General features: G+C 41.5%; 1 protein-coding gene across 7 annotated transcripts in view; it reads right to left on the bottom strand.

Annotated features, from left to right (window-relative positions):
• The window catches only part of TASOR (transcription activation suppressor), a 65,913-nt gene extending 56,759 nt beyond the window's left edge, over window positions 1-9,154 (bottom strand). For 4 of the 7 annotated variants that reach the window (XM_023201085.2, XM_023201102.2, XM_023201099.2 and 1 more), the window contains exon 1: window positions 8,564-9,126. In XM_023201085.2, the coding sequence (XP_023056853.1) occupies window positions 8,564-8,897 (334 nt within the window). In that variant the 5' untranslated portion in view covers window positions 8,898-9,126. Of the gene's footprint in view, window positions 1-8,563 lie in introns of all 7 variants that reach the window. The other 3 variants (XM_023201106.3, XM_026446969.1, XM_026446970.1) reach the window with 1 other exon arrangement.
• Between the last annotated feature and the right edge of the window lie 2,986 nt (window positions 9,155-12,140).

Genomic DNA, 12,140 nt, shown 5'->3' with positions numbered 1-12,140 from the left:
ATAAAAATAAAAAATAAAATGCTAAACTCACGTGGCTTCTTGTATAAACCATAAAAAGTAGTAGAATATTTATTATGACAACTTAGTAAAATGAAAACATGTCAGGCTTTGGAGTCAAACCTGGACACAAATACCAAACCCAGCATTACTGGCTTGGAATAAGATGCGGGTAAATAAATTACTTACATAGCTCAGCTCTCTCATATGTAAAACAGCAAACTCCAGCAACCCTAATAACCACTATATGTCACACGCCATACATAAGACAACACATGGAAAAAGCTCTAAACATAGCATCCAACACATAGTAGGATATTAAGGTTATTTTTTTGTTTTTGAGATGCAGTCTTGCTCTGTCACCCAGGCAGGAGTGCTGTGGTGCAGTATCAGCTCACTGTAAACTCCACCCCCTGGGTTCACATCATTCTCCTGCCTCAGCCTCCCGAGTAGCTGGGACTACAGGCACCTGCCACCATGCCCAGCTAATTTTTTTTTTTTGTATTTTTAGTAGAGACGGGGGTCTCACGATGTTAGCCAGAATGGTCTCAATCTCCTGACCTTGTGATCCGCCTGCCTCAGCCTCCCAAAGTGCTGGGATTATAGGAATGAGCCACCGCGCCTGGCCAGGACATTAAGTTTTTATTCTCCACATCCCCAACCATTCTACGTCCTATTGAATTTTTTTTTTTTTTTTCAGATGGAGTTTTGCTCGTCACCTAGGCTGGAGTGCAGTGGCGCAATCTCGGTTCACTGCAACCTCCGTGCCTCCCAGGTTCAAGTGATTCTCCTGCCTCAGCCTCCCAGGTAGCTGGGATTACAGACACCTGCTACCACGCCCAGCTAATTTTTAGATTTTTAGTAGATATGGGGTTTCACCATGTTGGCCAGGCTGGTCTCAGGTAATCCACCTGCCTCAGCCGTCCTAAGTTGTGGGATTACGGGCGTGAGCCACTGCGCCCAGCCCCCACTTAATTTTTAAAATATTTAAGTCAAATATCCAATTAGTTCTTGAGAATTACTAGTCTATTAACCTCGAATTTCCATCTTATGCACAAAATACTTTAATTTACTGATACACCTTAAAGTCTATACATATATTTATTTCCCCAAATCAAAAAGGAACCACTTTTTACTGCAGAGAGAACTACTCATAGAAACTACGTTATTCTCTATTACCTTAATTTCTTTCAAGACACTATTTAATAAGGGTCAACAAATGTCATAGTCAAAACAGGTCACTACTGAAAACATAATGTTCCACTTTTACATACTCCTAAAGGTGACAGATGCAGCGAACTTTTGTCTTTTCTATACATGATTATTAGACTTTAAAGGACATGTCAAATGACAGAGCCATTCATCCATTCATTTACCAACCATGTCTATATTACAGAAGTGACTGTAAAAACACAGTTTTCAATGGCACAATGTGTACAAACAAATGGTTACCACTATTTTGGAACTGTACACTAAAAAAATAGACAACACAGTTATAGTAATGCAACTAATAAACAGGAGTAAGCTCAAACAAGTACTCAAATAGAACAAGACTACTCAACACAAAGTGTACTATAATTAAACTTGTAGCAGACGAGTATGTTCAGTAACCTATTGATTGCAAGCTCCATGAGAGCAGGAACTGCATCTGCCTTGCTCATTACTCATCTTTCCTGTATTCCAGTAGCTAGACCTGTGAGTGCTAGCCCTAAAAATATTGAACAGTCAAGTGAAGAAAATGAGAAATTTTGTCAAGTTTTAAAAATGGTAACAATATATTCTACTACTAAATGACTGTTATTTAAAATTAAGACTCATTCACAAATTCAACAATTCAGTAACATACAAAACACAAATGAAAGCTCAGAAGAGGGTAGGAGGCATACATTGTCTTCATTCAAACCTGTGTTACCGAATGTAGGACAAAAAACATCTTATCTTTATGATGACTCTCCCCAATTAAACTGTGAAAAACTTGGCAAGGAACGCAGCATATGGAGGTCTTTATAGCTTTCACATCTAAAGTGGGCCAAGCATGATTGTAAAAGCTGGGTTAAATTTACACGATTTTGTTTCTAAACAAAATGACTTCGGATATCTAAAATTTACACAAAAAAAGATATCACATGGCTGCCAATTTCTATGAAATTTTATAGTCTACATAAATTTTCATTAGTTGAGCTACCCAATACAATTTATACCATTAATCTAATCATAAGTAAAAAAATTAGTCAAATCATAAATCTGCATAAAAGTTCACATCCAAATTATTCTCAAAGTACTTAACATTTCCAGTTCACTCTAAAGCAATGTCCAAGAGTCATGTCCAATGTACTAAAAATGACAGCTGACAGGAAAAAAATTCTTAAAATGCAAAGAAAAAAGCATTTTAGCTCTAACAATAAATATCTGTATCCTAATGATTTTGTTTTGTAAATGCCTCAGTGGCTTAGTTAGGCCGGTTCTAATTTCTCATTTTTTCTGGTGATAATTTCTAAAATAATAAAATTACCCTGCAACTATTTTTAAGGATTTCAAGTCAACTTGCTGGTAATAGCAGTTCAGAAAATTTATTAAGTTCATGTTCTGAATGTATATTCTCTGGTAGTCTATTTTATGTCCTCAGAGGTCATTTAACACTACATGTATCTTGATCAATGTGTCTTGTCACTCCTTTTAAAGAAAATACTTACGTCAAAAATCTCAACTATGGGTCACTATTTGAGGTAGTAATAATAAACAACCCTGTGTTGTCTATCCAAACAGGGAAAGCATTATATATATGAACCATCCATTTCACTCAGGGAACTCAGTATTCAACATACTGTTCTCTAGATTATGACAGTTACTGTCGAACTATTAGTGGTTAAGTACCACCTTCAATACTGTACTAAGAGCTTTACATGTATCATCTCAATCATCAAAACTATGCTATGAAGTTCAACATGCCCATTTCTCCATTGAAACTGAGACAAGTAGCCTTTGAGTTGGCCCAAGGTTACAGGATTAACGAATGGATCAAGCTGCTGGGATTCAAATTGAAGTGATCAGGCTCCCTATCTTGTATCCTGAAATATACGACGTGCGTGTGTGTGATATTAGACATACCATATCCAATCATGTCAAGAGCTGGAAAAATGACTGTTTCCTCATTTTATAGACCATAAATCACACAGAACACTTAGGCACAGGAAGTTGGCTATAAAAGAACAAAGAATTTGGTTCTAATACTGCTCTTTCTACCCTCATATCCTCTCTCAAATCTCTTAATTTTTTTCTGATTTTAATCTTCCTCTAGAGATAACAGGGCCAAGAGTCGTAACACCCTTTGTTTTATAAAGGTTAACAGCAGTAGCAATAGAGGTTCTTTCACACATTAAGAAATGTGTAATTTTGCTTATTTAATGGATTTCCATTAAATGCCTGTCAGAAAAACAGCTGAGTTGATTACTGATCATACTAGGTTTCCCTATTGACAAACTAATTATAGATGTATTTTATGAGACTGAAGAGCACAGATTTAGAAGGGCACTTGGACCTTTATAATTTAAATGAGGAAACTGACAGTAACAGAATGTGAACTGGAATTCAAATTTCCTGACTCTTAGCCATACTATCATCAAATGTTTTTTATTAGTAAGCATCGTATAAAACATACTCAAAATTTTTTTTTTTTTTTTAGATGGAGTCCCGCACTGTTGCCCGGGCTAGAGTGCAGTGGCGCGATCTCAGCTCACTGCAACCTTCACCTTCTGGGTTCAAGTGATTCTTCTGCCTCAGCCTCTCGAGTAGCTGGGATTTCAGGAGCCCGCCACCAGGCCCAGCCAATGTTTTGTATTTTTAGGAGAGACGGGGTTTTACCAAGTTGGCCAGGCTGGTCTCAAACTCCTGACCTCGTGATTTGCCCACCTTGGCTTCTCAAAGTGCTGGGATTACAGACATGATCCACCATGCCTGGCCCACACTCAAGATTTAAAGATTATATTTATAAACGCAGTCAGCATAGACATATAATTTAGGTCATCAAATAGCTTTGTTCCTTAATCAAAAGAACATCTTCATCAATTAGTTTTACCAATTTGGTGTTAAGGCAGATCTTTTTGTATTATGTATATGAATCGCAAAAAATATTATCATATGTACATAAATTTTAAAAAGCTGAAAAGATGGACCATTCCTATCAAAACATACAAATGGGGCTGGGCATGGTGGCTCATGCCTGTAATCCCGGCACTTTGGGAGGCCAAGACGGGCGGATCACTTCAGGTCAGGAGTTCGAGACCAGCCTGGCCAACATGACGAAATCCCGTCTCTAAAGAGAATACAAAAATTAGCTGGGCATGGTGGCGCACGCCTGTAACGGAGCTACTCGGAGGAGGCTGAGGAAGGAGAATCCTTTGAACCTAGGAGGCGGAGGCTGCAGTGAGCCAGGATTGCAACACTGCATGCCAGCCTGGACAACAGAGGCTCTGCCTCCAAAAAAAAAAAAAAAACATACAAATGGGTAGTATGAAGTATAAACAAACAATTGTCTGATTTAAAGTAACTAATTCATGGAAGATGACGAAATAATTAGCATGACGAAATAATTAGCAAGAAGAGGCTAGGGATCTGAAATTTTCTCTGAATTCATAGCTGATGTCTATTAATGATTATAATACAACCACTCTCCATCCACTTCTTCTTCACACAGTGGCCGCATCTCAGCTCACTGCAAGCTCCGCCTCCCGGGTTTATGCCATTCTCCTGCCTCAGCCTCCGAGTAGCTGGGACTACAGGCGCCCCGCCACCTCGCCCGGCTAGTTTTTTGTATTTTTTAGTAGAGACGGGGTTTCACCAGGTTAGCCAGGATGGTCTCGATCTCCTGACCTCGTGATCCGCCCGTCTCGGCCTCTCAAAGTGCTGGGATTACAGGCTTGAGCCACCGCGCCCGGCCTTTTTTTAAAAATCACTTTTCTTCAGTCTAAAAAAAATTACCACAGACAATACTTTAGGAGTGGGTACTTCATCTCTAAATCAACAACGTTGAACATAGCGTACAATTAGAAATGAATATGCTGGCAGGAATCAAGAGAGTACAAATACGAAACAATGTTTTTTGCACTGAGGATAGGTCCAAGTAAATTTTACCTCGGTTACTTTGCTATTATGTATGGAGAGACCTATTGTTCTCAGAACCCACTCATCCATATACAACTAATGAAATACCATGGAAATTTCCTTAAGAATGAGACTTGGCTCCAATGGCTTCCAAAAGGCAAGTGCAAATTTTGTGTGGGAAGATGGAGGTTACGAGAATTAGCCATTACTTCTGGACTAAACCAGTAGGGAAACTTAGTGCATGAGAGCAATTAATTTTTGAGACTCCCTTGAACCCTATAAAAACATTAACCAATAAACATTTTCCAGATAGTCAATCATCACTACTCCATTTCCCAAAAACTTTGGAGGGAAAAATTACATCAAACGCAATTACCAATTTTACTTTTTATGACTTACTAGATTTAAAGGCGGCGATAGTGAAACATCTACCAACAAAATGCAATCCTACAATTTGGTTAAATATAAGAATCATGCCTCAGCCAATAAATAATATAACATACATCAAAAACAGTAAAATGTATACCTTTCCAGTCAAAGAGGCACTTAATCTGTCAGTACCAATCAAATGTTGATAGTGAACATAATCTCTGAATGTCAAAATTCCCCAAGGACGAAAACATACTAAGTAGTTCTATATTTAATAGAGGGATAAAAACAGTTTTTGTTACTAACAGGTCAGATCAAAAGCGGCTAACTTAAAACCTCAGATTATTCAAACTGGGTAGCAAGATTTTTCTTTTTTATAGTAGTAAAAGTACTCTACACCTATCTTCAAATTCCAGCTCCACCACTTATTAGTTGTGTGATCTGGGGCAAGTTACCTAACTTCTCAGTACTTTAGTCTCATCTGTAAAATGGGAATAGTACCTACCACAAAACACCGTTGAGATTTTGTCAATGTATGTAAATCGCTTAGAACAATCCCCACAACTTATTAGGCACTATACAAGTGTTTGCCAATATTATTACTCAATTACAATGGCAGTTATTTTGGATGTCATAGTACTGGCAAGACCAAAGAAAGAACTTTGAGTCAACAAGTTATACTTCCATAGTAATGACCTTTAAGTTATTAAAATATTTAAGTACTAATCTTAAATTTCACTGGAAAAGCAGTCACAAGAAAAAGTCTGCCATATTAAAACATGAATGCAACAGAACCTTTGATACTGAAAAGTTCAAGCAGACATACCTACTGAAAACAATCTAATATTCTTGATAAAAAGACTCAGATGACCACAACTAGTAATACCTAGCCAAATCCTATACAAAGTGATATCTTTACCTTTAGAGCCTTCCAAGAGATGGCGTTGGGATGAAGAGTATGAAGAGTAAAACTAGCAGCACCTGTACTGTTTATGATGAATATTTTATTAAGTAAAGTTGAATTTATGTATTGAATTCTATCACCAACTACTAACTTCTCTCAGCTTGAACAAGATAAAATTCACGGTGGTAAAATAGCTGCTTATTTAATTTTTTAAAGTTCTATTTAAATCGCTATTTTAGCTATTTTACTATTTGAACAGCTGGTGTTCAGGGTATAAATAATTACACAAGTTAAAAATTGCTCATTTTCACTAATCATGAAAAAGCCCACTGCGATACATTTTCCTCACAACTTTTGTCTCTCAAGTAACAATGGAAAATACAAGTTTTACCCAAGAGGTACAAGACTATGGGGGACAACAGCAAGGTTTATATTTCCTAATCCCTCAATTATTTCTACTTTTAGTGTGTTCAACTGCAGTCTATTTTACAACAATCTCTGGGTTTTATTTATTTAAAAAACATACAAACAGTGCCTTTCCAGTTCCTACTGCCTTCCCACATTTCAAACTAAATTTTAAGAGTTTCTAGGCCAATTTTCTGGTCCTAACAGTAAAAAAAAATATATCGTGGTTTGTCCATATTCTTAGGCACTTAAACCTTAAAAAAATAGACTCCAACCGACTTTTCTCAAGCTGTGAAGAAAAAAATAGTTCCACCTCCTACCTCATAACCAGAGCCCATTTGAACGTACTTCCAACCTATTCTCTACCAACTGATTACACTGGGAACTTTTCTCATAATAGACTATAATCATACATCTCAAATCTTAACTAAATACACCAAAAGAACTGACAGTCTTGACCTTTAAAAGTATCTTTCTGAACCCTAAACTACATTAACTCAAAAGATATTTCTAGAAACATTCCTCATGCTAACTTCCAAAGGTTAACTTCATCTTTGTCAACATGGTTTCTCACACCAAGTATTTTCTTGGCTTTGCCATCCAAACAGAAATGAACTTTATTTGTACTTTTCCAATAAAAGGCTCAAACAATTCCAGTAGTGCAAATGGAACTGGTGATGCTTATGGAAAGTCAGTGTAACGTTACAGCCAAGATTCTATAATCAAATAAATGGAAAAGCTTTCCATACGGGAAAAAAACAAATCCTATTATTTTCCAAAGTAAATAATAAAAACCTAACCACAGAGTAGGGCAAAAAGGAAGTTGTCTAAATCCAGAATATCCAAAATTTACTGGATAGTTAAAAAATTATACCCCAGTAACAAAAAACAATACTAATTTTTATCTCCATTAGGAATTCTGACTCCATATTAACAATATGGCATTAAAATTTTTTAAAGGCACAAGTAATTAATGTAACTGTTTCCATATGGGTTCCAAAAACTAAGTCTGGATTTTTTTAATCTGAAGTTCTACCATCTAGAAGACCAACTTGGTGACTCTTGAGGACAAGGTAACTTCTCATTAATCTTTTTCCATTGGGAAATTACTGCGCCAAGAACCTACCTTGCCATTCTTTTCAAATATAAAAAAAAAATACTAAATTCAAATTTAAAGACAGAGAGACCTATTTAACGCTTCAAAAACAAGGGGGAAAATCTAAATGGAAATGAAGTGTGATGGAAAATAGCAGTGTGCATGGATCACATCTACTAATAGAGATTTCTAAATAAGGGAGGACGCTGACATCAAGCACATTTCAAGTAGACACACAGAGCTGAAGAATTTCCACGGGGAGAAGCACTCGCGGTCCTCAGAACATTGGCAATGGCCTTGGAGAAAGCCCCAGAATCCATGGCCACGGGCTATTTCCATAGCGAGACTTCTCAGAAGCATCCTTAGGAGGACACAACAGCTTCCTTCGGGGGCTGGGAGGGAGGGGCGCCGAGCACCATCTTTCCTCTCCGGGAGCTGCAGCCTTACGGACAAGCTTCAAACCTGAGCTACTTCCAACTTCCGCGGGGAGGGGCAGCAGGGGAGCGTGGTTCCACCGCTTTCTCTCGCACCAAGCGCGGCAGCTGGGCGGCCGTGGCGGTGAGGGGAGAGGCGGCCGGCGCTGCATGCGTGTTTACGTATCTCAGATGGGTGTGGGAAGAGGAGATAGAAAGGTTCTAATGAAAAGATGGAGGGGAGAGAGATAGGGGGTTGAGAAGAAGGAGAGGCACCACCTTTCTTTTCTCTGCTCTTCCTGGGGATCTGAAAACTCCTCCTAAGAGGCCTTTCGGGCTCTTCGGGGCCTCTGAGCAGGGCGGCCGCGCCCGCCTCAGAGGAGTCCTGAGGCTGCTCGTGGCTGAAGCTCTGGGCGGCCTCGGCCCCCGCGGTCTCCTCAGGCCCAGCGCCGCCGCCGGGCTCGGCGATGTTGAGGCCGCCGCCGCCGCCGCCATTTTGTGGGGAGGACTCAAGCTCCGGAAGCGCCTGCTTCATCTCGTCGTCTCCGCCGCCGCCACTTTCACAGCTCGCATCCGTCGGCTGAGAGGCCTCCGTCTCCACAGCAGTCGCCATCGCGCCGGCGTAAGGAGCTCTGGGAAGCTTCTGCCCACAAGGTCGACGGGTGTGGGGGGAAGGGGCGGCGGGCCAACCTCGCCGCCGAACTGCTCTCAGCCCACCCACCCCCTTCCCCCCGTGGTCTCAGGCTGCACTCCGACTCCGCAGCCTCTTGGGAGCCCTGAAGCGGACACCCCAACTGTGCTGCCCGGCCCTTGGAGCCGCTCCTCGCTCGGGCAGTTCTTCTGCCTTCCCCCGCCACTCAACGTGTGCGCGTCGGGGCCGGGAGGGGGCGGGGCCACCGCGGGCCACTCTACCAATAGGAGTGCGGCACCCGCCTCCGCGAGTGCGGATATACCGCTCCGGGGGGCGGAGTTTCGAGGCGCCCGAGCCCGCCAAAAGGGGCGACTGCCACGCCCGGCGAGGGCCTCGACGCCGCAGCCGTGGCCTGCGGAATGAGTGGGCCCCTGGCGATTCTCGGGTTCCTGGCGATGCCGCGCTGGCGATCCTCGGGTTCCCGGGGATCCCCCGCCGCGCTGCAGGCGAGGGAGACGGGTTTGGCCTTGTCTACGGAGCGCAGGGGTGGCCCATTTGTGGGCAAGACCTTTCCTCAGCGTACGAGTTATCTCGGCCCAAACGGGCTTCAGCGCATGGATGCGGGACGATCTCGGCTTTGTGAACTATTTGCATGTATACAAAGACCTGGAGAGGAGATGAGAGAATGGGCTACGCGATAATAGCGTAAAAGCGTCCGGCCTCTGCGACCTGCTGTTCTCACCGGATCTTGTATTTTTATGATAGTTGACTCACACCCGGCCTTCTCTTTTATCTCAAAGGGTGTGACCCAGTGTCACAGCGCCAGCAAGCACTTTAACCTGAGATCCTCTGATGGGACTTAACAACCTAGTGTTAACAGGATTTGGTTCTGGGGAGTTTGAGAGGAGGAGGCTGTTAACTTTTACCATTTTTCTTTGGTCGCACCCCCCCTCCACGTGTTCCTATAGTAAATGTATATTAAAGAAAAAATAAACTTGCGGTTACATTAAAAAATATACAGCAGGTGGTCGCTGTCCCATAAAGGGAATAACTTCATAGTGAAGAGCCGTTTACATAGTAATTTCTACCTTGTCAGTATAAACTATCATGGGTTATCGTGAGTACAGCCAATATTTACCGAGGAGTGCTTTCTATGTGCTAGACACTGACTGGACAAGTGATTTACGTGCATTATCTCCATTTAATTCTCACAGCAACAGATAGGGAGATCCTGTTTTGCACAATTTAAAATAAGCGTTGCAAGACATGGGACAAATTATGGTAACAAAACCAAGATTTGAAACCAGGTCTATTTAACTCTCCAAGTACTTAAGCGCTGCACTGACTGCTTCTCTAAGACCTAATTTTCACAGCAGCTGTGCGCTTTTTTTCATTTTATGCACGAAGCAACAGAGGGCTGATATTTTGCTGAGGGTCGCCAAGCAGCAGGATCAGGTTTGAGACCCAGATCTCTAATCCCAAACTACCTCCCAAGGAGTTTACAGACCAAATTATCATCATAATAAAGCCTCAGGTTTAAAGAGCATTCCCAAGGGCAACACGAAAGTTGGATTCCTTTGTTCTCTAATAAATATGACCACTGTTTAACAGCTGATATTAAAAAAAAAAATTAATCATGGATTGCCAACCTATTGGAATCAATTTAGTAAATCATACGAAAGAGAGTGTAAATCCATTATTAGTAAATAGTTTAAAAACACATTTTAGGCCAGGCGCAGTGGCTCATGCCTGTAATCCCAGCACTTTGGGAGGCCGAGGCGGGCGGATCACCTGAGGTCAGGGGTTCCAGATCAGTCTGACCAACAGTGAAACCCCATCTCTACTAAAAATACAAAAATTAGCCGGGCATGGTAGCACATGCCTGTAATCCCAGCTACTCGGGAGGCTGAGGCATGATAATCACTTGAAGCCGGGAGGCGGAGGTTGCACTGACCTGAATTGGCACCATTGCACTCCACCCTGGGCTGAGACTTTGTCTCAAAACATACACACACATTTTAAAATATGTTTAAATGAAAAACTGAGGTCTAGGTTGAGGGAAAAATGCTACATTATTTTAAGTAATTTTTTTTTAATTGGGGGAGGCGCTTTACTTGTTTTAAAAAAGAGTACAGAAGATCAGAAATTCATATTGCAGTCCCAAATTGGTAACTCACTTTTTTGTTGATTCATTGAAGGTATACCTAAAAGCTCATTTTTATCAGATTCAAAACTAAGAACTAATTGCAGCCAGGTGTGGCTCACGTCAAAATCCCACTTTGGGAGGTAGAAGCAAGAGAATCACTTGAGCCCAGGAGTTCAAGACCAGCCCGGGCGATACAGTGAGACCCTGTCTCTATTAAAACAAACAAACAAAACAACTAATTGCATACTAATGCCACCACTCATCCACTCAAGAAAAAGCAACTCTACTTGGAAGCTCCTAGGCTATGCATAAAGTACCACAGGTTGTTAGTAAAGAGTTCCTAAAACTAAGGCTAGACAGAATCATTAGCCCTCCACAGAGGTTGAATCTTAAATTTTGTGAAGATAAAAATTGCTTCCCATTCTAAATCAACATTTATTTAAAAAAAAAAAAAAGTTTAGTGAAATTTGGCTGGGTGTGGTGACTGACACCTGTCATCCCAGCACTTTGGGAGTCAAGGCTGGAGGATCACTTAAGCCTAGGAGTTCAAGACCAGCCTTCACAACATGGTGAGACTCTGTCTCTGTTTTTAAAAACAATAATAATAATCCTAGCACTTTGGGAGGCCGAGGCAGGTGGACTTGAGGTCAGGAGTTTGAGACCAGCCTGGCCACCATAGTAAAACCCTGTCTCTACTAAAAATACAAAAGTTAAGGCCGGGGGCAGTGGCTCACGCTTGTAATCCCAGCACTTTGAGAGGCCGAGGCAGGCAGATCATGAGGTCAGGAGTTCGAGACCAGCCTGGCCAACACAGTGAAACCCCGTCTCTACTAAAAATATAAAAATTAGCTGGGCATGGGGGCGGGTACCTGTAATCCCAGCTACTCAGGAGGCTGAGGCAGGAGAATCGCTTAAACTCGAAAGGCAGAGGTTGCAGTGAGCTGAGATTGTGCCACTGCACTCTAGCCTAGGCAACAGAGCTAGACTCCATCTCAAAAAAATAAATAAAGAATTAGCTGGGCATGGTGGTACATGCCTATAATCCCAGGTACTCAGGAGGCTAAGGCAGGAGAATCACT

Source organism: Piliocolobus tephrosceles, chromosome 2 (genome assembly GCF_002776525.5).
Source record: "Piliocolobus tephrosceles isolate RC106 chromosome 2, ASM277652v3, whole genome shotgun sequence".
NCBI lineage: Eukaryota > Metazoa > Chordata > Mammalia > Primates > Cercopithecidae > Piliocolobus > Piliocolobus tephrosceles.
Note: the sequence above shows the minus strand (reverse complement) of the source record. Positions and strands in the feature narration are given on the sequence as shown.